At 50.4% G+C, this 27859-nt stretch overlaps 1 protein-coding gene across 2 annotated transcripts in view; it reads left to right on the forward strand.

Annotated features, from left to right (window-relative positions):
- KCNIP3 (potassium voltage-gated channel interacting protein 3) overlaps positions 1–14358 on the forward strand; it is an 84965-nt gene extending 70607 nt beyond the window's left edge. For both annotated transcript variants that reach the window (XM_043604041.1, XM_043604042.1), the window contains 7 exons: positions 2982–3106; positions 3600–3669; positions 3886–3956; positions 9902–10009; positions 10713–10817; positions 11478–11540; positions 12202–14358. In XM_043604041.1, the coding sequence (XP_043459976.1) occupies positions 2982–3106; positions 3600–3669; positions 3886–3956; positions 9902–10009; positions 10713–10817; positions 11478–11540; positions 12202–12249 (590 nt within the window). In that variant the 3' untranslated portion in view covers positions 12250–14358. The remainder of the gene's footprint in view (positions 1–2981; positions 3107–3599; positions 3670–3885; positions 3957–9901; positions 10010–10712; positions 10818–11477; positions 11541–12201) is intronic.
- Positions 14359–27859: the final 13501 nt, after the last annotated feature.

Raw genomic sequence — 27859 nt, forward strand, 5'->3', positions numbered from 1 at the left:
CCTTCATCAGATATATGCTTCGTAAATATTTCCTCGCAGTCTGGAGTTTACCTTTTTATTTCACAGTATCTCTTGTTGAGCAAAAGTTTTAGTTGTTATTAAAAAGTACAGTTTATCAACTTTTCTTTTATGGATCATGCTATTGGTGTCATGTCTAAGAGCTCTTTGCCTAAATCCAGCCCATAAAGATTCCTAGTCTATGACTCACTTATTGGGTTTCTTAATAACTTTATTGGTTTTTCCTCCATGTTTATCTGGTTTTTTTTCAATGATTTTTACTCTTATTTTTATTACATCCTTTCTTCTAATAACCTTGAGCTTCATTTGCTCTTCTTTTCCTGGATTCTGAAAAAGTTAGATCTAGAAGTTTCTATCATTGACTTTAGACCTATCTTCCTTTCTAATAAAGTAACATAAAACTATAACTTTCCCTCTAAACACGGACTTACCTGCATCCAGAAATTTTTGGTTTGCTGTATTTTCGTTATCATTCAGTGCAAAATATTTCAAAACTCACCTTGTGATTTTCCTTCTCTGACGTTTGAGTTCATTAGAAGTGTGTTGTTTAATTTCCAAGCGTTTGGGATTTTTTTTTATTGTTCTTGTTTTTTGGGGGGATCTCGATTTAATACCACTGTGGTCAGAATTTTGCTTTTTATTCCAGCATCTGGTCTGTCTTAGTAACCACAGAATGTGCTCCTGAAAAGAATATGTATTCTACAGTTGTTGGGCAGAAGGTTCTATAAATATTAATTTGATCAAATTGGTTGAGAATGTCTTTCACATCTTTTGTATGTTTACTTATGGTACCATTTACTGGAAAAGGGTGTTAAATACTTCAATTGAAATTGTGGTTTATCTGTATCGCCTTTTAGTTTTGAATGTTTTTGTTTCAGGTATTTTAAAGTTGTTGCTAGGTATATGTATATATTTCATATTGCACTATCTTCTTGATGAATTAATCCTTATATCATTATAAAACGTTCCTCTTTGTCTCTAGTAGTACCCTTTGCCTTGAAGTCTACTTTGTCTGTCGTTAATAGAGCCACACCAGGTTTCGTATTCCTTTCCACTCTTTTACTTTACATCTGTGGCTTTGATTTAAGGTATCCTTTTTGTAAGTAGCATATAGTCAGGTCTTGCTTTTTCATCCATTCTGAAATGCCTACCTCTTAGTTGAAGTAAGCAACCAATTTTTAACATCTATTTATGCTGCTGTGTGTCCCTTTAACGCACTGCATGGTTCGCCTTGCTGTGTGTGCATCCCCCATTTTGTGCCCACCCGTCCTGCCTGTGATGCCTCCAGTTTCCCGATCAAAGATACTATTGCCTTGAACGTCAATGTATAGTCCCCTTAGCTGGCTGAGATTCTGTTTGGGATGTTTATTCAGAGTAGAATCACTGGCTTCCAAAATTTACCGATACTAAACTTGACAAAGGATTGCCAAATTCAATAGTATGTCCACATGGTGAAGGGAATGATCCAGAAGGGAGAGGAAAAAAAGATGATGGGTAAAGAGGAAACAGTGGGGAAACTTGCGGCAGTCACATGCTTGAGACAGTGAGAGGGTCTGGGACCTACTGTGCACGCAGAAAGGTTTGCCTTGGCCAGGAACCAGGACAGTGATTCCCAGAGGAGGAAGGAAAGAGGATGTTTAGGCCAATACCGGTAGACCGGTAGATGTGGGGAGAAATTTTCTTCTGTGGCTTCTGTTTTCTCAGGGATGTAGGAAGCATCCTGAGAGTAAGGATGGGGCAGGAGGCACTGGGAATTTAAACAGACGGAAGGTATGAAATGGTTTATCCTGGAGATCAGGCATGTGCATGGACCAAGGCAACAGCCTGATTGCTGGGCACCTTTGCAGGGCACGGTGGCCCTCAGTGGGAGCCAGCAGTACTCATGGGAGAGGCCCAGAATGGGGCAGCCCAGCACAGGGCTCAGGGTGCTCCCGTTAGCAGTATTCCATGTCTGGCACTGCACTAGGCTCTGCGGGCACAGGGTGGGCAGTTCAGGGAGGCTCGCAGCCCTTACCCTGCAGTGGGAACAAGCAAGCAGCTTATGAGATCGTCATGGGCTTACCATTGTGCTTTGCAGGATGCCAGGGGAGGCCAGGGATGCTGATAGTGCAGTGGGTGGGGATCTTGCTTTTCGTTTCGGTGAAAAGTTCTATAATTATGTGAGCATGCTGCTCAGCAAGGTGTAGGTGCTCAGTGCTGTTTTGTCTGTAGCTTTATTTTGTGTTGTAAGAGTGATGCATGCCATATCAAAGGATGTTAGAAAAATGTAAAAAAAAAATCATCAATAGAAAAGTAAAGATCACCTGAAATTTGCCTCCGCACCCCCCCCAAAGGTAACCATGGTTAATTAACATTTTGATATGTTATTATTAAAGGCTAGGTCTGGTCCCTGCCCTATGGGCGGCCCTTGAGATCTGACCTCCTACCCAGGTGCGAATGACAGCTTCATACCAAATACAGCCAATGAGCAGCATGTTAGGCTAGATGGGCCAAGGGGGTGACCTCCCCATTCCTGGGGGGAAATCAGGGAGGGCAGCATGGAGGAGGTGGTCCAGGAATTGGGTCTTGAGGCCTGAAGGTCCTTTGAGCTTGTCTCGCTGTCTTTTTTTCCTCCCATCTCCCTTTGTTCAGTGTCTCTCTAGGATCAGACCAGTTCCTGCCCCCCCCCCCCCCATCCCACATGTGGCTGAGAGGGTGGACATGCTCGAGGTGAGGCAAGTGGGGAGAGCTAACTCTATGTGAGGAGCAAAGCAGCAGAGCAGCCATGAGACACAACTCCTGAGAATGTCATTCCCCCATAGCCCCACCTTTTGTGCAGTGCACAGCCCGAGGAGCCATACCTGGTAGTCACGTAAGGAGAGTTCCTCCACCCCTACTTTAGCCCATGGCCTGGTGCCCACAATAGAGCAAGAGAAGGAGCAAGGGCATTTGTTCCACCCTCCGGGGTCTGTGTCTCCTTCCAGACAGCAGCGACAGTGAGCTGGAGCTATCTACAGTGCGCCACCAGCCAGAGGGACTGGACCAGCTGCAGGCACAGACCAAGTTCACCAAGAAGGAGCTACAGTCCCTCTACAGGGGCTTCAAGAACGTGAGTGCTCCCCATCCCCTTGGGAGAGGCCCGGACCCACCTAGCCCTCCTGGCCCAAGCTCCAGGCAGGAGAGACCCTGGCCCAGGGGCACCTTCTAAAAACTTCTCCAGGGCACAGCAAATATCCCAGGGGCCTTGATGAGTCTCTTGTTTTGTGGGAGAGCTGTCTGGGGGTGGGTCAAGTCCCAGAATCAGTATTCTGAAGGCACCATCTTCTATGCTGTGTGTCTCTGATGCTGGCAGAGGGGAGGAGCATAGGGAGGGACCAACTTGGCATGAAGGGACAACCCGCCACCCTCCCACTCACCCCCGCCTGCATCACCCTGCCCCACTGCCAGGCTTTTCCCAGATCAGGCCTCAGTAGAGCCCAGCAGTATCTCAAGCAGCAGGTATCCCCAGAGGGAGGGGCAAGGCCAGACCCTGTGGAGTTTGGGTGGGGCGGGGGGGCGCTAGGGATGGCTGAGGTCACTGAGGGGGTGGCTTCCTGCTGCAGGAGTGTCCCACGGGCCTGGTGGATGAAGACACCTTCAAACTCATTTACTCACAGTTCTTCCCTCAGGGAGGTGAGTCTGAGGCCAGTCCCCCCTGGCTCTTCCCAACCCTCCCCGCCCGCCCCCCATGGCACCTCTACAAACAGTGGGTGTCACCTTTAAAGGGGAAGGGATCCTTGCCTCCACCCTTTGCCTGCAGCCTGGAGCTGCCTCTGTCCTCTTGGAAAGGTGGGGCACTCCAGCCCAGGAATGGCAACACACCCCAGCCCTTGCCCTTGCTCTCCGCAGATGCCACCACTTATGCACACTTCCTCTTCAACGCCTTCGACGCCGATGGGAATGGGGCCATCCGCTTTGAGGTAGGTCCCCCGTTGCCCCCTCCCACACCCCCTGCCCCTCTAGCCCACAGTGGGGGCGGGGGATCTCCCTGCCCGGGTGCCACCCTCTCGGGCCTTTCAGTGGCCCAAACATGATCCTGGGTGTAAACGATCCAGTGTGTCAGCCAGAGAGTGGGTGGACTGTGCCCGGTTGGCCCTGGGCCTCGCTGAAGTTAGGGATAGTCTGGCCACTCTATTCTCCTTCAGCCTTTGTTTCCATTCCAGGGCTGCCAAGCCCAGGGAGCTTCTAAGGCACACGTGAATTTGCATTTGAAAAGGGGGCAAGGATTAACTCTGGGGTCCGTGCTAATAGTGGGGGTTGCAGGCGCCCAGCCCCAGAATCTATCCCTTGCCACAAAACAGGGGGAGCACCCAGCCTGAGCTAGCTTGGTGAGTGACACCTGCCCCCCGGGAGGGCCCTGCCGGGCTCTGTCGGGCGGGCAGAGACGTGGGCGGCACCTAGGCCGGCCACACGGGACCATTTGAGAGAGGCCCCGTCTGTGGAGCCCAGGCCCCAAAAATAGCTGCAGGCGAAAAGCTGAAACCTCTTTGGAGAGGAGAACCTTGCTGAGAGCTGGGCCTGATCGATAACCACCCTGCTCGGCTTCCAGGGCCAAGGGCAGCTGACAGGAAAGCAGAGGAACGAGCGGGCCGGGCTCAGAAAGCCCCTGGACGAGCCGGGGTGTAATAATAACCTGTCGGTAATGCTGCTCAGTTTATTTTTATGCCGCCAGCCAGCCGGCACGTTGACACAGGGGCAGACCGGGTGGGGTGGCCCAAGGCCACAGCCTTGCCCTGTGACCACAGGGGCCCCACCCTCTCCTGGCCACACTCTTGGGGCTAGTGCCTGTGTAAACCTACAGTGTCGTCATCTTTTTTATTTTAAAGGAATACCTGCACACAGTAAAAACCCCAGCATTACCAGGGCACGCAGGAGAAATTGATTGTCCTACCCTGTGACCAGTCTCTCGTGTATCCTTGAAGGGGCACCGAAGAGTTCTGGGAATAAAGTGTGAGAAGCACTCGTGTAATGGACCCAGCCAGGGCTCTGTGAGACAGTTTTTCTCATTCGGAAATCAGATGACCAAACAGCTCACCAGGGGCCCAGTGCGTGGTGGGGGCCAGGAAGGTCTCTGTCACCCTCCTGTTGTCTTTGCTCTCGCCCCCCTGAGGGAGGGGTCTGGTGGTCCCTTTAAGGTGGTAGGCAGGTGGGGTGTGCTGTCAGTGGCGGGGTTAGGGACACTGGTGCCGAAGCCCCTCTGCTAGGCACCTTCTCAAAAGGTCCTACATCTGTGGCATCCTCCCAGGCCTTCCGCCTGCTTCTCTGCCATGAAACCCTTTCCTCCGGTTTCATATGGGTGTGTTTGTTTATCTTAAGGACCTTCTTGACTGCAGTGTTCTGCTCTAGGAAAGCTTTTTCAGAAAGAGAGGAGGGCACCTATGTCCCCAGGGACCTTTCAATCAGCAGGCCCTAATCCTGGGTGCACCACGGGTTGGGATCCCCATGGCTGGAAGGACCTCGAGAGGTGGGGGTGACTCTTGACCCCCCTCACTGCCTCAGACTGAATCTTTCAATGTGCCCTTAAAACAGAAAGTCAGGGGGCGCCTGGGTGGCTCGGTCGGTTAAGGGTCCAACTCTTGGTTTCGGCTCAGGTCACGATCTCACAGTTTTGTGAGTTCAAGCCCCGCATCGGGTTCCATGCTGACAGTGCAGAGCCTGCTTGGGATTCTGTCTCTCTCTGTCTCTCTGTCTCTGTCTCTGTCTCTCTCTCTGCCCCTCCCCCACTTGCACTGTCTCTCTCTCTCTCAAAATAAATGAATAAACTTAAAAAAAAAATTAAGAGGGGCGCCTGGGTGGCTCAGTCGGTTAAGCGTCCAGCTTCGGCTCAGGTCGTGATCTCGCAGTTTGTGAGTTCGAGCCCCGCGTCGGGCTCTGTGCTGACAGCTCAGCGCCTGCAGCCTGCTTCGGATTCTGTGTCTCCCTCTCTCTGCCTCTCCCCCGCTCATGCTCTGTCTCTCTGTCTCTCAAAAATAAATAAACATTAAAAAAAATTTTTTTTTTAATTAAGAAAACAGAAAGTCAGGTCAGCTTATTGATAGTTACAATGATCCCAATCTTTTTTTTCTATTTTTGAGAGACAAGACACATATTAATTAAAGGTGAACAAAACCGCACACAAGCAAACCTCATCTTCACCAAGCGGGAGCAGTGGTCCCGCGGCCCACCTCAGGGTCTGCCCGCTGCTCTGTTCCTCTTGGGTCCTCTGGGATTCGCCCAGAGGAGGGAGCCTGGCATTGGCCTCCCCAGCCCAGGCACGGGCCACGTGTGTAGATTGCGATGCATCACAACCCTCTGTGCCTTCCAGGGCCTTTCGTATTCGACTCACTCATTGTACCAGCACGCTGCCCAGTTGTGTGTCTGGAGGAAGGTGCGGCTGCCTCTCCCTTACCTCCCCCTGCAGTAACCCACTCCCTGTGCTGTTCACTGGCCAGGCCACATGCGACTGCAGAGTTATAGTTACTAGCTTATGCCTGCAAACCTCTGCTTCCCCCCTCTGGCTGAGCCCCTCCTGTGTGCTCCACTGGATGCCGCTCATGTGCACCCAGGGGTGCCTTAGCCTGGAAACCGAGGCCTCTCTGTGTCACTGTGCCACTGCAGAGACCCTCAGCCTCCCTGCGCTCTGCCTCAGGGACAGCCGCAGAGCAGGGGCTGTGGACGCGATGGACATCGTATGCCTCGGAGTTAAGATCAAGGAGTTACAGCTAGTGACAGTTCCACATGAGATTGTGCTGTGTGGGGCTGGAAATTAATAAACGTTTGTTTATTTATTTAGTGTGTGTGTGTGTGTGTGTGTGTGTGAGAGAGAGAGAGAGAGAGAGGGCGCAAACGGGAGAGGGACAGAGAGAGAAGGGGAGAGAGAATTCCAAGCAGACTCCGTGCTTTCAGCCCCGCGCGGGGCTCCATCATGAACCGTGAGATCGTGACCCGAGCTGAGATCAAGAGGTGGGATGCTTAACCGACCGAGCCACCGAGGCACCCTGGGGCTGGACGTTTGGAACTGCCAAGTACTCCAACGTGTGCTGGCGGGACAGGAGGGCGTCTGTGTGCTTAGGGAGGATGGATGGTCTCCCAGAGGACATTCCCACACGTCTCCCTCCTGGTACCGTCACCACTGTTCTCATACCCACACTCTTAGGGACATGGAACGGAGGCGTTCCTCGGTTGTGGCTGACCGTGAGGGCTTGTACACGGCAGACCTGGGTGTGTGCAGACAAGACGGGGGGATGGTGTTGCCAGCACCCTCCGGCAGCCCGCACTAGAACGGGCCATTCCCTGCTGCCTCCGGTCGGACTGCACGCCCTTGCCTCCCACCGGGAAAGCCTGTCAGACCCCAGTGACGTGATTTCAGGGACGCTTGGACTCCTCACTAAATCATGCCCGAGCTTCAGTGATTATTCCCCACACTTGGGCACGTAAGAACTATCACCTTTCTCCTTTAACGTTTTCAATTTCTTCACTTATACACACCAGGCTTTAAGAGTCCAGTAGATTTACAGGATGTGCTCTGGAAAACCAGCTGTTAACCACCCACCCCACACCTGCAGAGACAACCCCCTTCTGCTGCTTTAGGGGATTTGCACCATTCGTCTCCATGTGTCTGCATAGTACGCTTGTTGCTGCTTCCTGGCTGCCCGGTTAAAATTTTGTTATTATTATTGGTTTTTGAGAGAGAGAGCACAAGTGGGGCAGGGGCAGAGAGAAGGATGCACAGAATCCTTCTGCAAGGACTGGAACCAGGCTCCAAGCTCCGGGCTGTCAGCACAGAGCCCGGCATAGGGCTCCAACCCACAAACTGTGAGATCATGACCTGAGCCAAAGTCGGAAGCTTAACCGACTGAGCCACCCAGGTGCCCCACTGGCTGCCCAGTTTTAGACCACCCTCTGTCTGCTGTGGGGATGAGAGCTGGGTCTCCCATACGCATACACCTTTCCCATCCCCTGACTTTCCAGAATGCTAGGATTCAGGTGGGACAAGGACCGTGGTTTTACTCTGATGACGTGAATTTGATGCCCCGCTCAGCCTTCTGGTGAGCGGATTATGTTTTTCTTTTCCGCACATTCTTATTTTGCCTCCAGTTAACAGTGGTCCTGGGTTTTCAGTTGCCCGGGGTCTGTGACCTCGTCATGAATTCACCTCCAGGCCTTTCTCCAGTCTCAGAACGAACGAACGAACAAACGAACGGGCATCTCCCTGAGGACGCTCCTCAGCCTCCCACCTCCTCCCCTTTCCCCCCCCGGGTGGGTCTCCTGGTTCTGGAATTCTTCATCTCCCTCGTCCTTGCTTTATTCTGTCTTTTCAGGGGCACAGCTTCCAGCAGCTTCCTATGAAAGAGTATGTGGGAGATAACTTTGGAGCCTGTGGATGTCTGGAAACATCTTCGTTCTATTCTCCCTCTTGCTCGGTACATTGTGTGGGAGCAAAGCTACGGTGGGAAGCTGTCCTCCTTCCCAGCGGTGGTGGCCTCACTTCTTGCAAAACCTGCCCAATCCTGACCCTGTGTACAGGACCTGCTTTTGTGTTGTCCGTTTGGTTCTGTTTTTCTCTCTGGAAGCTTGTAGGATCCTCTTTTTTGCTCCTGGTTTACTGAAATGCCATCATGACCTGTGCCCACAGGCAACACTGTGGGCTGTTTCCATGCACACGTGTTTCCACGTGCTTGGCCTCGGCAGGACCTGGACGCTCCCGGTCTTCCATCCTGGGGGGTCCTTCGTCTTCTCTAACCTGCTTTCCTCCATTTCTCGGTTCTCCTGGGAGCCCCTGGTGCTTGGGCATTGTGTCCTCTATAGGAGACCTCTCATTGTCCTCTTTTCTGTTTTCCAGCTCTTTTGCCTTTTCACACGACTTTATGGAAGATTCCACTTGCTCTCCCAAACCCTCTTCTGAGTCTGTCATTTTGCTTTTGTATTTTTAATTCCCAGGAGCTCTTTCTCGTTGTCAATTATTCCCTTTCTGTAGCGTCCTATTCTTATTTTAGGGATGCCGGATTTCCAACCTTCACTTCTGGTCATTTTTGTTACGTCTTTTTTCCTCCTGGAATAATTTTTCTTTCTTCCAGATTGCTTTCCTCTGTTTCCCTTAGTCTCTCTTTCTCGTGGTACAGGCCTCTTCAGATCCAGAAGATCTTATGTTTGAGTGGTAACCAAAACCCTTGGTGCACGGCCTGCCCCGCCCCTGCTCCCCCCGCCCCCAATCTGCCTTTCTCCACTTCCTGTTCCGGGACAGCCCTTCTCTGCTGCCTTCTTTCAGAATAACCTGGGAGGACCCTGTGGGGCAGAGAAGGCTCAACCTGCAAGCCTTCCGGGAAATGGAAGGGAGGGTTTGCTTTTCCACCAACCGCTAAGAGCAGTTGGAGTTTTCACACAGAAGCCACTGGAACATTTATGTCTTATAACATTGTAATAAATCCTCTGTCACACCTCAGAGGTGATTGCAACACACCGGTATGTCATGACCCCAAAGCTGAGCACTATTGGTTTAGCTTTTAAGCCATGAGTTTTCAAGCACCTTGACATGCAGATCCTTGGTAAACTAAAAGTAGAACATTCTCCTTTATTAAAAGAGCACCCAAGGTCTTCTCTTTCAGTAGCCGTGCATTAAATGGGTTTAAGACACCATGTATTTGAATATCTTTATTTGAGAAGATAAGCACCGACCACCATGCCATTCCCACCACATGCACACACACACACACACACACACACACACACACACACATACATGCACACACTCACAAGGTGTTGACCTAATGGACATCATCAGCCTGCTCTGTAATGAAGGCTCCTCACCTATAGAGGTGTGAAGGCACACAGCAAACCGGAAGTAAAATCTGGGCATCGGACTCCTCACCCTCCCCTCCCTCCACAGGACTTTGTGGTCGGCCTCTCCATCCTGCTGCGAGGAACAGTTCATGAGAAGCTCAAGTGGGCCTTTAACCTCTACGACATTAATAAGGATGGCTACATCACCAAAGAGGTACAGGGCGGTCGAGGGTGGTGGCCGTCTGCCCCTCTTCCTCTCTACTGCTCCACACTCCGAGCCTCTTTCCTCCACTCTCCTGCCACCCTGACTGTCCTGTCTCCCTTTCCTGTCCAGAGACACGACTCTCAGCTCAATCCTGGAGGGGACAGCAGCCAGGGGGCTCTCCTCCTCTCCCAGGCTCTTGGTCCTGGACATCGGGGTGCAGGGGATTGTGGAGCTGGTGTGCCCCTCACCGGTTCAACCAGTATTCTCAGATCATTCTCTCTCACAGGGAGGTCCTGAGGGAGACACAACTGGAGAAGCTAGGGACAGGGGGAGGAGGAGTGGGCCTCAGCTCCCCCCAGTCAAGGGGGCAGTGTGGACCCTTAAGGCAGGTGGGGGACCTCACCACACAGGTCTACAGTCAGGTTTTGTTTTGCCCAAACATTTTTTTTTGTATATGAAATCGTCGCTACAATTTCAAATTTTGGAGACGGCACACCAAAATCTATCTCCAACTTCTGGAGAATCAGAGGCCTGCACTGAATAGACTAGATGGGGGTGAGCTCATCTGTCTCCAGCTTGAACACCCCGCCTGCTCACTCACTGCTGCCCTGGCAGTGCCTTCGCCCTTTGGGGCAGCCCCTCTCCTGGGGCCCTGGTACCCCCCTACATCCTCGCAGCCAGGCTCATGCCTGGCCCTCTGGCCCTGCTCCAGGAGATGCTGGCCATCATGAAGTCCATCTATGACATGATGGGCCGCCACACCTATCCGATCCTGAGGGAGGACGCGCCTCTGGAGCACGTGGAGAGGTTCTTCCAGGTGAGTGCTCCAGCCCTGGGCCTGGAGGGGCAGGGCAGCCAGGGGAGGGAGGGGGCTCCTCCTCTTAGGACAACCCTGAGCAAGCCACTCCCCTCTCTGAGCCCCACTCCCCCCACAAGGAGGTTAAACCGGCACCCCCCACCTGGCTGGTTACCAGGATCCCCCACTCCCTGAGCCCCTGAACCTCATCACAGGGCAAGCCAGGGCTTGTAGATTCCAGGGCAACTGACATACCAGGCCAGTGTTCCGGTGCCTTCCAAGAGCTCTCCCAGCTCCTCCAGAAAAACTCCATAAGAGGAGTGGGGTTGTGGTGCCTTTGTTCTGTGTCCATGGGGACTAAAGGGGCTGAAGTTTCCACCTCCCGTTGGCCGGTGGCCCCTCCTGTGCCTCAGTTGCTCCGTCTGCCCTGGCTGCCTGTCAGGGAGGTGAGGGGGTCAGAGGAGCACGGGGATGCGTTCTGGGAAGTGTAAGCCCAAGAAAGCTTCTAGGAAGTGGCTGGGTGTGGGGAACAGACTGGGGAGGTGCCAGAGAGGTCAGCTGTGCCACGGAAGTAGCTAGGGAGGGCACTTTACGTGGCCTGGATCCAGGGTAGGAGATAGATGGGACAGGCCGGGATGGAGGCGACCCACAGACTCACCAAGGGTGTGGCTTGAATTACAGAAAATGGACCGGAATAAGGATGGGGTGGTGACCATTGATGAGTTCCTGGAGACCTGTCAGAAGGTAGGTGGCATCCGGAGCTAAGGACACCCAGGGTCCTGCCCCTGCCAGTCCCCGAGCTCCTCCCGACCTCCAAACTCCACGTTCACACTTTTGTCTGGGCCCCATCCCTTTGCCACCTGCTCCATGCCAGCCTACAACCCACAGCCCGTGGCCTCAGCATCCCTTGGACGGCCTTATAGTGCCTCACACCAGAGGGGACAGACGTGGGGCAACAGGAGGATGATTGGGCCGTTGGCCCTCCGGACAGGGTCACGCAGTGAGAGAGGTGCCTGGAGCCTCCCCCAGCGTTGCAGGTGACCTTCGTCTGCAGAGCAGCCTTGTGCGCGAGTGGGAGCGTGGCATGTGCCTCCACCGGCCTCAGCCATCTGCGTCGCTCCCAGAGTGGCCTCTCAGGTGCCCCTGGCCTCCATCTGAGTAGAGCCAGGGGACTTTGTCCGTCAGTGAGACAGCAGCCCCCAGATGGGCTTGCAGTCAGGCCGTGGGGCTGAAGACAGGCTGTGACTCACCAGCCGCCCCTTCACCCAGTGAGACAGACAGAGTGGTCGCCGCAGGGTTCCGAGTCCCCGGCGAGAACCTGCTCAAGGTAGGACCAGTTTGGGCACTGTCCCGGCCTGCCCACCTAGGGTCTGACCAGGTCTCTCATCCTTCTCTCTCCACACAGGATGAGAACATCATGAGCTCCATGCAGCTATTTGAGAACGTCATCTAGGACATGTCGGTGGGGAGGGGTACTTGAGTGGCCATTGCCACCTCTGTCCCCAAAGAAACCTCAATCCTGCCAGGAGCAGCCTCCATGAGAAACTTTTTTCTAATATATTTGAAAAAGTGAACAGTTTGCTCTGGACACACGCATACACACACACACACACACACACACAGCCCATTCCTCTGGGCTGGTGGGGGGTGGGCAGAGGTCAGGGCGGGGCTGAGTCTGGCTGGGAGCTGGATCTAGGTGATGAGAACCACATACCCCGGCCAGTCCCTGTCCCAGGCCAGCGGGGTGGGGCTGCCTCTGGACTGGGCACTGAAAGAGCAGTGTCTGCAGGCTGCTGGCCATGGGGTGCTGCCAGGGAAGTGCTCAAGATCCCCTACAGAGGAGGCTCCAGTCTCCAAAGGCCCTTCTGGTGTGAGCCCCCTCACCCCTCCCTCCTGCCACCCTTCTTTCCCACCATACATGGGCCAGGCTCCGGGGGCTACTCTGGCCTTCCTGTCCCCCAGCCACTCCCTGCCCACTGACTACACTCCCAGAATGCCTGTCCCCACAGGACGCTTGAAGGGGCAGCAGGATCAAGGGAGGGGGGATTAGGAAAGAGGTGGTGATGGAGACAGCCTGCTGTTTCCTCAAAACGCTGCCCTGGGGTCCCAGATGCCTGCCACTCCACTGAGCTGGCCAAGCTCCAGTGATAAGGGGCCCATGGACTCTCTTCTGTCCGTCCTGGGAAGGGGGATATTCAAGCTCGGGGGTTGGGCTTCTCGGTGGAGAATCGGAGGGGAACTGTCTGCCGAGTCCACTGAAATGGAAGAAGCTTTCCCTTGCCCCAGTCCTAGCTCAGTCGGAATGAAGTGGGTAGGGCTGCCCATTCGCCTCAAGCACTAGAGTGTTCAACCCCAAGGTCTTAATAGGTCCTGAGAAGAGGTCACAAAGATCAGGGACTGGGAGCCAAGGAGCCCAGGTGGCAGAACAGGCCTGAGAAGGGGCTTCTCCCTCCTTTCCCGTCAGCCTCTGTCTCCCTTGGCCCCCAGCTTGGATGAGCATTCCCACTACCACTTCCTGGTTAGGGTCCTGAAGCAGTGTGGCCACGCCTCCATACACAGGCTCACGCAGCCCCCTACAAAAAGCACAAGCACCCAGAGTGGCTCAGGTTGCAGCCCACAAGGGGAGCCAGGGACACTCTGCTTTTCCAAGATCAGGCCCTGCTAGTGAGCTGAGGCCTGGGCTGCAGTGGCCCCAGTACAGGCAGCCCTGGGGAAGAAGCATGGGGGTCAGTTCTGTGCCTCAGAGCAGTGGGGGCTCAAAGCCCATCCCCAGCCCAGCCCACCAACATTCAAAAGCACAAACCCCAGGGACTCTCCTTGACTGGGTTCTGCTCTGGGGATGGAGGCTGATGTCAGCCTGAAGACAGAGCCAGGAATGATGGCTGAGGGGCCTGAGGCTGAATCGTAGGCCAACAGAAACCTCCAGGAGAGAGAGATTAGCTGCTCCCACCCGTCCAGGGCTCCCCAAGAAGGCACCCAGTTCCAGGTAGCATGGGCCTTTCCGAGGAACATTCCCATACAATACATTCCACTGGCTGCCATCCCGTCTCTGCTCAGGCCTGGCCCTAGGGTGAGCAGGGCCCTCAAAGGAAAGGTGGGATGGTGGAGGCTGTGGAGACTGGCCTGATTTGGCCGCGGGCACCCCTTGGCACCCACACACAGGTGGTCCTCTCCCTCAGAGTTGCACTGACACCCCGTCTCCAGTTTGACTCGGGGGTCTTTCTTCCCTCCTCCAGGAGGGCATCAGCTTTCCCTGGCTCAGGGATCTTCTCCCTCTCCATCCACCGCCAGCCCAGCCCTCCCAGCCGGTGTAGCTGTGCTTCTAAGGGGCTAAGGCCGTAGGAAAGGGTCACCACCATGCCCCTGCCCCTCTTGGCCTTGGGCCAGACTGGCTGCACATCTAACCAGGAGGGGTCTGTCTCCCACGCTGGGATGCGGACTGGCCGCATGTCTGCATGGCAGAAGTGTCTCCCTTGGGCGCAGCCTGGGAGGGTGGTTCCTGTTCTCAGCGCCCACAAATATTCAGTCCTGTATATTTTAATAAAATAAACTTGACAAAGAAGAGGGACTCTTGTTGGCTTTATCCCAACTCTGAAGTTCAGTACAGCCCTTCCCATCCCTGCTGCTATTAGCCATGGCTCCTGCCCAGTGCTGTGCTGGTAAATGTCTTTTGCATTCCCCGAATTGTAGCATTTGCCAATTTCCACGCTCGCTGGATTTCAGGCTCTCACTGTGGTATCACTGAAGGCAGAGTCGGGAAGAAAGAGAGGCCCACGGTTGGGAAGCCTTTACAAGAAGCTCCAGTCCTGCAACCTATGCAGAGCCAGTGGGGCAGGGTGACTTCTTGAGGTGCTACTTGTATTTCATTCCCAGACCATTTTTCTTTTCCAGTTCCAGGAAGTCATTTCTGCCGTGTCCCCTTGGCTGGAGGGTGCAAGTCACAGGGCAGAAGTAGAATCTATCTGAAGGCATCTTCCTTTCCTGGTTTTATTTTCAAAAGTGTAAACTCTGGATTATGCCAGGGGAGGGGCAAGAAGTGAGAACCTGACAGGGAAGAGATGAAGGGGTGTCCCCCACTCAAGGGTGGGGAGGAAGGAGGTTCTGGGGTCGTCTGCTTCAACGACCAGACCCCAGGCCACGTGACATCACCTCCACAGTGAACACAGACCCACGCCTCCATGAGTCACCAGGTTTGGCCGGTGGGCATCTCAACAATAGTTGGGAGGAGAGACGACAGGAACCCACTTTTACCATCACACACACCAAAGGCTCCACTCCGCCTGAGCTCCAGGGCCTTGGCACAATCCAGGTAAGGAAGCCCTGACCTTGCTGTCTAGGATGGGATGTCCTGCATTTGCCATGGGCTGACCTCCATGCCGAGCACGTTCACTCTGGTCACAGCCTAAAGAGCACAGGTGGGGAAGCTGGGCTAAAAGATGTTAGGTCCTCCCAGCTATTAAAAACGGGGCCAAGAAGTGGCTGTAAGCTGGGTGTAAGCACTGAATCACCTACTTCGTGACGGGCTACAGAGCTCAGAGTCAGGAAAGTCCACCATCCATCCATGTAGCCATCCATGCATCCATCCATCTAGCTCCATCCATCCATTTCTACATCTGTTTTCCACTCATTGACTCAGTACCTTCCTCACCTGGACACCCAGTGCAGAGATGGTGACCAGGCTATGCCCCCTGTGTGGCTGGGTGGCAGTGAGGGGTTCAGAAGGAGCCCTGAGTTCAGGGACAGGAGACCTTAGTCGTGACCTGGGCCTGAACTTGGGACAAGTCCCATTCTCTCTCTCTCTCTCTCTTTCTTTCTGTCTCTCTGGGTCTTGACATAGAAGACAAGGAGGGAACACTTTCCAACTCATTTTAAAGACTGGTATTACCAGGATTTTTAAAAAATCAATCATAGGATAAGAAAAAAAATTACAGGACATTCTCAACTATGAAACAAAGATGTAAGAAATATCAGTAAACTCCTTTCAACAATGTTATATTAGATGTACATGATATATGCAATATATCATGACAGAGAGGGGTTTACCCCCCAGAAGTGCAAGGTTTAACACTTAAAAATATAGGCTTTTCAGTTTCCAATAACATGGAGTATCTGGGTATCTGGATTATTCCTTCCACCCAAAACAACTAAAAATCTAGAATAAAAGAATTTGTTAGAAGCATCATTGAACAGCCCAAATGGTAAAGCATTCTTGGACCAGGAACTGAGTGGATGTGGAAATTCAAGATGTAAGCAGAGCCCTGAAAGGATTTTTTTGAAACAGGTGAGATTGGCTGTGCTTCGGTTTCACATCCTGCCAAAGCCCAAGGAATAAGAGATAAAGCCCAGGATCCACCCAGGTGAGGAGTCTATCAAGAAATCCTTCCTCCCTAAAACTGGACCACCAGTTACACCCTTGGAGATAATGAAGGTGAAACAGAAGAAAACCCAGCCGTTCCCACATTCTCCCAGGAGACTGCAAGAAAAGTTGACTACCTCAAGCCCTCGATAAAACAGTAGGAAAATTCACCCCTAAAATTAGGAATCATGAGCTAAACCCCATGTGAATTTGCAGCCCAAATTCACACAGAAAATATGATTGGGAATTTAATTTGTAGTGATCCTTGTACAGTTAAGGAAAATGAACAGATTTCAGTCAACAATGACTAAGTATTCAAAGAAACAAGGCACCGTAATTGATATTTAGCAGAAACAACAGGTTGCATCAACAGACCCAGAGGGCTTCAGATAATGGAATTACCAGACACAACTATAAAATGACTCTATTTAATATGTTTATAGAAATAAAAAACAGGGGCACCTGGTGGCTCAGTCGGTTAAGCCTCCGACTTCGGCTCAGGTCAGTATCTCACGGCTTGTGAGTTCGAGCCCCATGTCGGGCTCTGTGCTGATGGCTCAGAGCCTGGAGCCTGCTTTCGATTCTGTGTCTCCTTTTCCCTGCTCCTTCCACGCTCATCTTCTGTTTCTCTGTCTCTCAAAAATAAATAAACATTAAAAAAAAATTTTTTTAAGAAATAAAAGGCATACTCGAAAAGGCATATAGAAAATACACTATACTGAATGCCTAAGCATATGTGAAAAAAGAAGTAAAACTTCTGGAAAAAAAATACATATATATATCACATTTAAAATTCAAGGAATGGGTTTAACAGTAAATCAGACCCAGCTGACAAAAGAATCAGTGACTCGGAATTCTAAATCTAAAGAAATTATTCAAATTGTAACTCAGAGAAACGAAACAATAGAAACTACGATACAGGTCAATAAACAGAAAATAGAGTGAGAAAATAAACCTTAAATCTCAATGGGGTCCCTAAAGAAAAAAAATGGAAACAGCCGGGAAGTTCTAGACTTGACCAACACTATTTTAGTCATGGTTCTTCTGGTGGAAGAGGATTGGCTCACACGACCATGGGGACTGGCAAGTCTGAAATATGCAGGGCAGGGTGGCAGGCTGGAAACTCAGGCAAGAATTGAAGTCCAGAGTTTGCAATCTTGAGCCCAAGATTCATAGGGCGGGCCAGCAGGGCAGAACCTGGGGCAAAATTTCTGTGGTAGTCTTGAGGTAGATTCCTTCTTCTTCCAGGAAACCTAAGTTTTGGCTCCTAATGCCTTCAACTGATTGAATAGGCCCACCCACATTCTGGTGGGTAACCTGCTTTACTTAAAGTCTCCTGATTGTAAATAGCGAGCACATCACAAGATACCTTCACAGAGACATTTAGATTAGTGTTAGGCCCCATAGCTTAGCCGAGTTGACACAGAAGATTAACCATTACAGAAACAAATACACTGATTTAAGAAATTCAAACAAGTCCCAAGCAGGCTAAATGAAGGAAACTGTCACCTAAGACATATGACAGTGAAACTGCAGAACACCAAAGACAAAGATCACTGAGCCAGACAGACAGGAAAGAGCGACAGACTGACAAATGACATCTCATCGGTAACGATGATGCTAAAAGACAGTGGGATATGTTCAATGTGTTCAAAATAACTGCCCACCTGGAATTTTAGACTGGGCAACATAAAAATGTTTTCAGACAAACACAACTTTGCCATCAACAGACACTTGAGAAAATCCTGAGAGATTTACTTCCCCTCCCCCAGCTACAAAGTCCGCGGTACGAAAGCATGAAGAACACAGACAGCAGTAAATATTCAGCCTGGTTCCCTGTTCCGGGCACTGCCTCTGTGAAACTTCCCTGGTGCGTGCAGTGTCCTCCTGCTACCAAGCCTCTTTCCCCACACTCTCACGGGCCCCAGTTGGTCTGAAGACCACCCTTCCTGCAGGATGTGGCCTTTCACATACTAAGCCATCAGCAGCTTATGGATTAGCTGCCCTGGGAAAGGTGTCAGGGCTGGTCCAGTCAGCTGTGTGGGCCAGGATGAAGTGACTGGCCACCCAGTAATCAGAAGCCCGGACTAGAAGGGCTGCCCAAGGTGGAGGGGGTGGTAGGGATTGAGGGAGGCTTCTTATCTAAATCTCCCCCTCCCCTCCACCCTGCCCCAAGATAGAGAAGATACCTCTAAGGCCCTGTGACATTTAGGGCACAGGGCCCATGCTTCAGTTCCGGAGCTTTCTGTTTCATCCCAAGCACATCAGTTTACCTTGCCGATCCTCCGTTTCCACGCTGTAAATGAACAGAAAAACAATCCTCTGATGGAATTGTTACAATGATTAAATATCAATATTTACTAGCCTCTTGATAAATATGCACATCTTTTCTTCTTACCCCACAGAAGTTTTCATGTATTTTTTTTTCCCCTTCTATATAAGGGTGACTCATACCAGTAAGTCACCAGAGAAAGGACAGATGTTTCAAAAGGAGTTTCCAGGTATTGGAATGAATTGGAAATAAATCAATCTGTTATGGTTCCCAGTTTCCCTGGAAACCCCAAAGCCTATTTGGGGACCAGTTGGCTAACGGGGAGCAATCTGTACCAGTGAGGCCATATTGGGTAACCCATAGTCCACATGCCCCACCCTTCTGCCACCACTCACTTCGTGGCCAGGTTGACCGATCTCGCTCGCTCTTCCTCTCCCTCTCCTCTCTCTCTCTCTCTTCCTCTCGAGAGACATGATACATGGCCCCAGACACGAGACATGGCCCAGAGCAAGTGCAGAAGTTCCTGTGGCCTGGCTTGTCTCATTCCCTCACACGGCCTATCCAAGAGGCTTCTTCTTTGGTGCCTTTACTGCAAGGAATAGGAAAAGTGAGGCCCAGAGACATTGGGTAAGGTGCCCGTACCCTTCCCTATCGTGTTCTGCTCCAGACTTTCCAAAGCAATGGCCAGTCTACGATTTAGAAGATGAATGGCTTCTCTTTTCCTCCCCACGTGGAGGTTTCATTGGAGACACCGTTTGCTTGTGGTTACAAGTGCTGTGCTTCCCCGTTGACCACCAGGGGGCGACTGCGCTGCAACCGGGCCTCCTCACCGATTTCCCCGCCCTCCACAGGCTCCGGAGGAAACTACGCGGGAGGGAAGCTACTAGTCATTTCTTTCACAGCCCAAAGACATTTTCGTATTTCTGCCTCATTCTGCACATGGTTTCCCCCCAGAAAACTCGATTGAGCAAGTAACAGTTCCACAAAAGTCTACCAAGCTGGGTGCTGGGAGAGAAGATACACTTATCAGTCCCTATTTGATTAACTAGGACACACTCATCAGACTGCGTAACTGTTACCTCACTGAGCAGATTTCATTCCAGCCCATGGCAAGTAAGTTAACGTTTGGATTCCCCACTTAGGCTTACCCACTAGGCTTTTGAAAATCCTGAAGAAGGGGCGCCTGGGTGGCGCAGTCGGTTAAGCGTCCGACTTCAGCCAGGTCACGATCTCGCGGTCCGTGAGTTCGAGCCCCGCGTCGGGCTCTGGGCTGATGGCTCAGAGCCTGGAGCCTGTTTCCGATTCTGTGTCTCCCTCTCTCTCTGCCCCTCCCCCATTCATGCTCTGTCTCTCTCTGTCCCAAAAATAAATAAACGTTGAAAAAAAAATTAAAAAAAAAAAAAGAAAATCCTGAAGAAAGCTTGAAAACCTCAATGACACCCTACAGGGTCTAAAAAGCCAGACAGGTGACAGTAGTTTGCCGCAGAAACATCTGGGCTGTCAGAGACCCTAGGGGAAAGAGTCGTGTGTAGAGCACGCGTCAAACAGCTGAGGGTGTGATCCCGACAGAACCAAACTTTGAAACAACCACACCGTCCCGTAAAACACTTGTGGGGACGGAGATTTTTTTTGCAATGTCTCAGCACTCTCCGGTCTCTAACCTTTGCTCGGTGCCCTGGAGCCTCAGCAACAGCCAAGGTCACAGGCGGTCTGTCCATGAGCTTCTAATCATTTATGTGTCTACTCGGGGTGGTTTTCTGCCTCCTCCTCCACGCCAGGCAGTGACACTCCACTCATCCTCATCCCTGCCCCTGCCAAGTTCCAAATTCCTGGGTCTACGCTAAGGGAGGCATCATTCTACCTTTATTAGATACCTTCTCATACACTATGTGTGGGCTGCAATGTGAGACCACGGGGATAAACCACTGCCTCTGCCTTTGGGAAATTCAAGTCCGGGGACCCAGAAGGCAAAATGTCCACGGGAGTGATTCGGACCATGACAGAAGTTACCACGAGGCACATGCCAGGGTGGGGGACAAAGCTCATTGGGAAAGACTGCCAGAGGACCTGGACGTCCCACAGAACTGTGAGTAAAACAAGAGGAAGCAGGCTCAAAGTGAGGAACTGAGGGGCCCGCCTCAGTATAAGTATTTGCGATGTCCGTTTTAGAGTGGCTGGGAGCCTTTTTTCCCTTGTCCGTCCTGCCTTCCCCTGACACATTCCAGAGGGGAGCTGTGCTGCAGTCAGTAAGGCTTTGAGAGCTAGTTGTGAGGCTCTCCTCGAGCCAGGTTCTGTCATCCTGGACATGGTTCCTTGTTCTTTTCATTGGTCCATTAACTTTCTGCATCCCAGACAAGCTTCCAAGGCCATGGACACTGTTGCCGGCCCAAAGCCGGTGCTAAGCCCCCTCTCCCTGCCCCCCTCACCCACTCACATGAACCCTAGCCCTTCAGGTTAGGGGAATACCAGAGGCAAGCTATCTGTGGTTTCACAGGAGCCAGCTCTAATCACATGGACTTTGTCTGAACTAGCTTGTTATAAAGAGAATGTGCAGAATCTAGCTGCCTGCAAAGTGAGGTCTGCAGGGTTCAGAGATTAGAGAAGAGGGCGGGGTATAGGAGGGTCAGTCTGCACAGGGAATGGTGCCTATAGGCCACAATGTGGCCCAGACTAAACCTTTCCCTAAGCAGGGCCAAGATGAGGGATCTGTAAGAAACACTCTATCCATCGTACCCACCACACCCCTCTTGAAGGGGAAGATACAGGTTTAATTAGACCTTGGCCAGAGCTGAGAGGTCTCAGAGAAGGGACAGTGTAACAAGAGTCCAACCCACAAACTTCCCTCCGACGTCTGTCCCGACTGCTGAGGGCCATCAGTCTTAGAACAGGGCTCCCTAACAACTGCTGTGTACTTTTTTGTTTTGTCTATTCCTCCACTAGGAAACCCCAGCTTCCCTCTAACTCATATATCTTGGCTTTCACACCTCGATCTGGACGCAGGGCTCCCTCTGCTCAGGTCTCTTAGCTGGCTTTGAACATTACCGAACCTTCCTTTAAATGCAGTATCTAAGCCTACCCCATCCCTTTGCCTGAGATGGCACCTCCATTCGCTTGGCAACAAACGACTGTCAGGAACTTCGCTCTCACTGAGGTCCCCGGGCACCATGGGAACGAAAGACACCAGTCTTCCGCTTCCCCGCATCTTCCCCCTGCTCCTGGCAGTAGCCTCCCAATCTCGCCTGCGGAGCCCTCCTCCACGCTCCATTGGTGAAGCCCTGGCGGCCACACTACCGCTAAGGCCAGACGAAGCTAATCGCGGCAACGCCTTTCCCCGTCAGTGATTGGTTGGGGGGCGGGCACCTGACCCGATTACAGCCAATGAGGCCCAGGGAGACATATGCTGGGCATGCTGGGAAAAGGCGCTGCTGCCATACTCTCAGACTCTGGGTCGTGTGAGTCCTGGAGTTGTTGCTGTAGCTTCGTACCTGCAGGGAGCCGCGGGAATGAAGCCGGTGCAGAAGATGGCCTGACTGAAGGATGGAGAGAGAGAAAGCAAGGTCCGGGGAAGGCAAGTGGGGGAGGGGAAGCTCTTGAGCTCAAAATCAAACTGCACCTTAAGCAAGCCCCCTCCCACTCTCTGGACTCTTCACTTATGAGCCACTGGTTAACAGGATTCCCCTCTCCACCCCCACCGCCATAAGCCAGTTAGACCTGGGTTGACTGGCACTTTTCCTGAAAAATTCTCAACTGCTGTGGCCCTGCATGTCAGGCTCAGCTGTGGGGTGGTGAACATGCGCTCCAGACTCCAGCGGGTCCTGAAGGAAGCGTGGGGAGACGGGTGGGGTTAGGGGCCAGAGTGCCCAGTGCTGTCTCTTCTGCCAGATTGTGGGCGTCTTGCAAGTGGGAGCCATGGTGGTCCCTCCTGGGGCCAGGACTGGCACTGTGGCTGGCACATTGGGGAAGGGAGTGGTCAGTAATGCTGCTGAACCGAAGGTTATAGGGAAGGAGGCCATGGCAGACAGCCCAGGGTGGGGCCAGGTGTCAGGGCCCTGAGCCTAATGGGTCATGGGACCCGCTTTTCCGCAGCACCAGGGTCAGGGTCTTTTTTGAAACATCTCTTGAAACATCTCCTCTGGCCTGCACTGTAGAGTACAGTCTGAGCACTCACCCCCAGCTCAGCCCCTCTTTTTTCTACTTTCCTGAGCAATTCTGGTTGTGTCCTGACCCAGGAGCACAGCAAATGAAGCCAGGCAATGGTTTTTCCCAGTTTTGAAAAATTACCAAATACAGTAAAACATCCAGAAACTAAAAATAAAGCCCCAAAGAGCAGGCCATCAGTCAGTCCCCCACAGCCAACTGCCAGCCCAACCAGTATTGTGAAATCCTCAAGTTCCCTGCTTTGTTGACGAACTTCCCCAGCCCTGAGTGGAACTTTGTCCTGGGCAGAACGAATGGAGCCCAAAGGGAGGTGGCCCTGGTCTCTGACTTGTGTCCCCCCCACCCCAGGCCATATCCCCTGTGTCTGTGGGACAGGCATCGAGACTCTCCAGCCCCCATTCATCCCAGCCTATTACTTCACTATTCATTCATTGGGAAAAAAAACAACAACAACAACCTTTATATGCCCAGCACTCTGGGGGAGTCTGAGGATAAAATCACAGAATATTTGCAGACCTCTCCCTGGTGGAACCTATAATTTCTTGAAGACAAGACATTGATAAAGTCTTCACTGAAAAGATAAATCACTCAAAAGGGTGTAAATTTACAACCAGTGCCACAGCCACAAAGGTGAGGTCTGAGAACCTTTGGACAGGCCACGTGACCTCAGGAGGCTTCCTGAGGGAAGTGGCATTTGAGGTAAACCTGAAGCATGAGTGGGAGGGAGCCAGGTAAAGGGTTGTGGCACAGGAGGGAGACAGCACTGCCCAGAACTGGGTTAGAGAGACGGGACTTGGAGCCCGGAATCCTGAGCGCAGATGGAGGTGAAATGGGAGGTCCTCTGAAGGCTTGGGCCTCAGCCTGAGGGCAGCAGGAAGGCACTGATGAGTGTATTATTGTCAAATCATTGTTCTGAAAATGCCCCTCTGGCTGAAACATGGACTCCAAATTGGAGGGGCCAGAGAAGATGCAGGGAAACCAGAGAGGTTGCTGTTGGGGTCAGCTATGACAGCATAGCAGTCATTGATTATTATTACATCTCAGAGTGATGCTTGTTCAAGGTCTCTCATGCACTTGCAATTAGACAGTGGCTGGGGTAGGAGTCATCTGATAATTGAAACTTAGGGCAGATAGGGACACTATATGGAGCTTCTGGAAAGCACTGATAAGAGAATCATCACAGTTCAGGTTCTAAGACTAGAGCATGTCTATACCCTCTTCTCAAATATCTACTCTGACTTTGAAAAACAGTACTGGCTTGCTGTTGGGTTTTATATCCCACCATGGGATATTAGGTGGCCATGCAGTCTGAGCTGCCCAAAAAATCTGGGTGTTGTTGGATCCCTCACTTATAAGGTTGGGCATGTGCAGCACCAGTCTGTCATCAAATGGAAATGGTAGCTAAGAGTCCGAGCTCAGGCAGGTGTGGAAGATACAACTAAGTTGAATGCGCAGGTGACTCAGATTATTTTCACACCAATTCCAGTCGCATTGCCTCCTCCCTCCCTCCCTCTCTCTCTCTCTCTCTCTCTCTCTCTCTCTCTCTCTCAACCCACAGGCAAGGCTTCCTGGGATGATCTTTAGGATATGTTTACAGAAAATGAAAAAATTCTGGGGCACCTGGGTGGCTCAGTTGGTTGAGCGTCCAACTTTGGCTTAGGTCTGTGGGTTCGAGCCCCGTGTCAGGCTCTGTGCTGACAGCTCAGAGCCTGGAGTTGCTTCAAATTCTGTGTCTCCCTCTCTCTCTGCCCTTCCCCTGCTCGTACTCTGTCTCTCTCTTTCTCTCAAAAATAAACACTAAAAAAATAAAAATAAAATATTCAGGCATGCTCTACAGATGGGTTTGCATGAAATGACGCTGATAATTCCCCAAAGTTACAAGGCAGCATGGTCATCGCATTCAGGGGTGACCTTGACCTCATTCAGGGATGAAGGTCAATGGTAAAGAAAAATCTCCCCTGTGGCTAGAACTTTGGGCAATGTGTTTGATTTTCTGGAGTGAGAGATGGCCAGAAGTATGAATCTACTGGTTATTGGTTCATGATCTGTTGTTAATGGTTTGGCTTTATGGTCAAGCACTTGGAAGGAACAGGAATGAAAAATTGGCGTAATAGCGTTCTCCAAAGAATAGAACCTAGGTAGGTAGATAGATAGATAGATATTTTAAGGAATTGGCTTATGTGATTGTGGAGGCTTTGTGTGTCCAAAATCTAATGGGATAGGCCAGCAGTTTGGAGATTCTGGAAAGAGCTGCAGTTTGAATTGAAAAGCCATCTGCTGGAAAAATTCTTTCTTGGTTGGCGTAGGGTGGTCTTTGTTCTGTTAAGTCCTTCAATGGATTGGACATGGCACATGCACATTATGAAAGCAATATGCTTTACCCAAATTCCACTGATATAAATGCTAATTTTATGAAACCAATATTTCACTGTATGTTAACTAAAATTTAAATTAAAAAAATATATCTTGCTGAAAAAATTAATTTTGGGGCGCTTGGGTGGCTCAGTTGGTTAAGCATCCAACTCTTGATTTCAGCTCAGGTCATGAAATGAGAGGTCATGATCTCACAGTTCATCAGATTGAGCCCCGTGTAGGGCTCCAAGCACAAAGCCTGCTTGGGATTCTCTGTCTCTCTGTCTCTGTCTGTCTGTCTGTCTGTCTCTCTCTCTCTCTCTGCCCTCTCCCCACTCATGCCCTCTCTCTCTCAAAATAAATAAACATTTTTAAAAATGTTAATTTCATCCAAAGAACACTCTCACAGAATAATGTTTGACCAAATTTCTGGGCACCGTGGCCAAGCCAAATTGACACATAAAATTACTGTCAAATTGATGACAAGTAAGTCTGGAGAAGAGTTATGGGGATGGACCTCTCTGAAAGGACATAGACTATGAAGATATTAGTGTACATGTGAATGCCCACCAAAAGGCATCCATTGCACAGGAGCACAACAATAGGTGGGAAACATGGATACTTACTAACGTACTCTGGATGTTAGTTAGCCTCTTTCCCCACCCTAGTGCTTGCTCAATGGGCCCATGAACAGGCTGGCAGGAATAGGGTCCATGCGTGGTCTCAGCAATGTGCACTTACCCTTACCAAGACTGACCTAACACTATTGCTAAGTGCCCAGTCTGCCAACAGCAGAGACCAGTGTTAATCCTTGATATGGCACCACTCCTTGTGGGCACCGGCTAGCTACCTAGTGGCAAGTAGATTACATTGGACCTCCTGCATCACAGAAGGCACAGAGATTTGCCCTCACAAGACATGTATTAGTAGTAAAGTTTAATGAAAAATACAGCAATAGTAAAGGTTAATGAAAAACTACAGAAACCAAAAAAGGCAGGACCATTGAGGGCTCAAACATTTTGGGAATGAGCGTTTAAGTCACTCCTCTAGGTGTGAACCCCGAGCAGTTAAGGTTCTCATTGAGGGCAGGGGAAATACAGAGGGTGCAGTGAAAGAAGAAAGCTATCAGTATCGGTTACAGCCTTGTGACAAATTACAGAAAGGAGAACTGTAGCGGTTTGGCTGCTTTTTTGTTTGTTTTCGTTGATTTTTTAATCATTTTAATTTTTTTTCATCATAAGTGTAGTTTTTAATCTTCATCCTCTATTCCTCCCATCCCTTCATCCACCTCCCCTTTGGTAACCATAAGTTTGTTCTTTATAATTAAGAATCTGTTTGTTGGTTTGTTGCTCTCTTTTGTTTTTCTTTTATTCATTTGTTTGTTTTATTTAATCCTATATATGAATAAGATCGTATGATATTTGTCTTTCTCTGACTGATTGCTGACTAACTCTATCCATATTGTTGCAAATAGCAAGATTTCATTTTTTCTTATGGCTGAATAATATTTCATCATGTATATCTTCTTTATCTTTTCATCTGTCAATGGACACTTGGGCTGTTTCCATAGTTTGGCTATTGTAAATAATGTGGTAAACATAAGGATGCATATATCCCTTTGAATTGGTGTTTCTGTATTTTTTGGATAAATACTCAATAGTGTGATCACTGGATCATAGGGTAGTTCTATTTTTAATTTTGGGGGGGAACCTCCATACTGTTTTCCATAATGGCTGCACCAGTTTGCATTCCCACCAACAATGCATGAAGATTCTTTTTTCTCCATATACTCACCAACACTTGCTATTTCTTGTGTTTTTGATTTTAACCGTTCTGAAAGGCGTGAGGTGATATAGGTCATTGTGGTTTTGGTTTGCATTTCCCTCATGATGAGTGATGTTAAACATCTTTTGATGTGTCCACTGGCCATCTGTATGTCTTCTGTGGAGAAATGTCTGTTCATGTCTTCTGCCCTTTTCTTTTTTTTAATTTAAAAAAAAATTTTTTTTTTCAACGTTTATTTATTTTTGGAACAGAGAGAGACAGAGCATGAACGGGCGAGGGGCAGAGAGAGAGGGAGACACAGAATCGGAAACAGGCTCCGAGCCATCAGCCCAGAGCCTGACGCGGGGCTCGAACTCACGGACCGCGAGATTGTGACCTGGCTGAAGTCGGACGCTTAACCGACTGTGCCACCCAGGCGTCCCTTCTGCCCATTTTTTAATTGGATTATTTGTTTTTTGGGTACTGAGTTATATCAGTTCTTTGTATATTTTGGATATTAACCCTTTATCAGATATATCATTTGTAAATGTCTTCTCTCGTTCACTATGTTGCCTTTTAGTTTTGTTGATTGTTTCCTTTGTTGTGCAGAAACTTTTTATTTTGATGTAGTCCCCGTAGTTTATATTTGCCTTTGTTTCCTTTGCCTCAGGAGACATATGTAAAAAAAAATGTTGCAGAGCATCTGGGTGGCCCAGTCAGTTAAGCATCCAACTTTGGCTCAGGTCATGATCTCACAGTTCATGAGTTCGAGCCCGTGTGTCGGTCTCTGTGCTGACATCTCAGAGCCTGGAGCCTGCTTCACATTCCGTGTCTCCCTCTCTCTGCTTCTCCCCAACTCACACTCTGTCTCTCTTCCTCTCAAAAATAAACATTAAAAAAATGTGTTTTTAAGTGTTGCTATGGCTCATGTCAAGAGACATTACCGCCTATCCTCTCTTCTAGGATTTTTATGGCTTCAGGTCTCACATTTAGGTCTTTAATCCATTTTGAGTTTACTTTTGTGGATGGTAAAAGAGTGGTCAGTTTCATTCTTTAGCATGTGGCTGACCAGTTTTCTCAACACCAGTTATTGAAGAGACTGTTTTTTCCCCATTGTATATTCATCCCTCCTTTGTCAAAGATTAATTGGCCATAAAATTG

This window comes from Prionailurus bengalensis, chromosome A3 (genome assembly GCF_016509475.1).
Source record: "Prionailurus bengalensis isolate Pbe53 chromosome A3, Fcat_Pben_1.1_paternal_pri, whole genome shotgun sequence".
Taxonomy (NCBI): domain Eukaryota; kingdom Metazoa; phylum Chordata; class Mammalia; order Carnivora; family Felidae; genus Prionailurus; species Prionailurus bengalensis.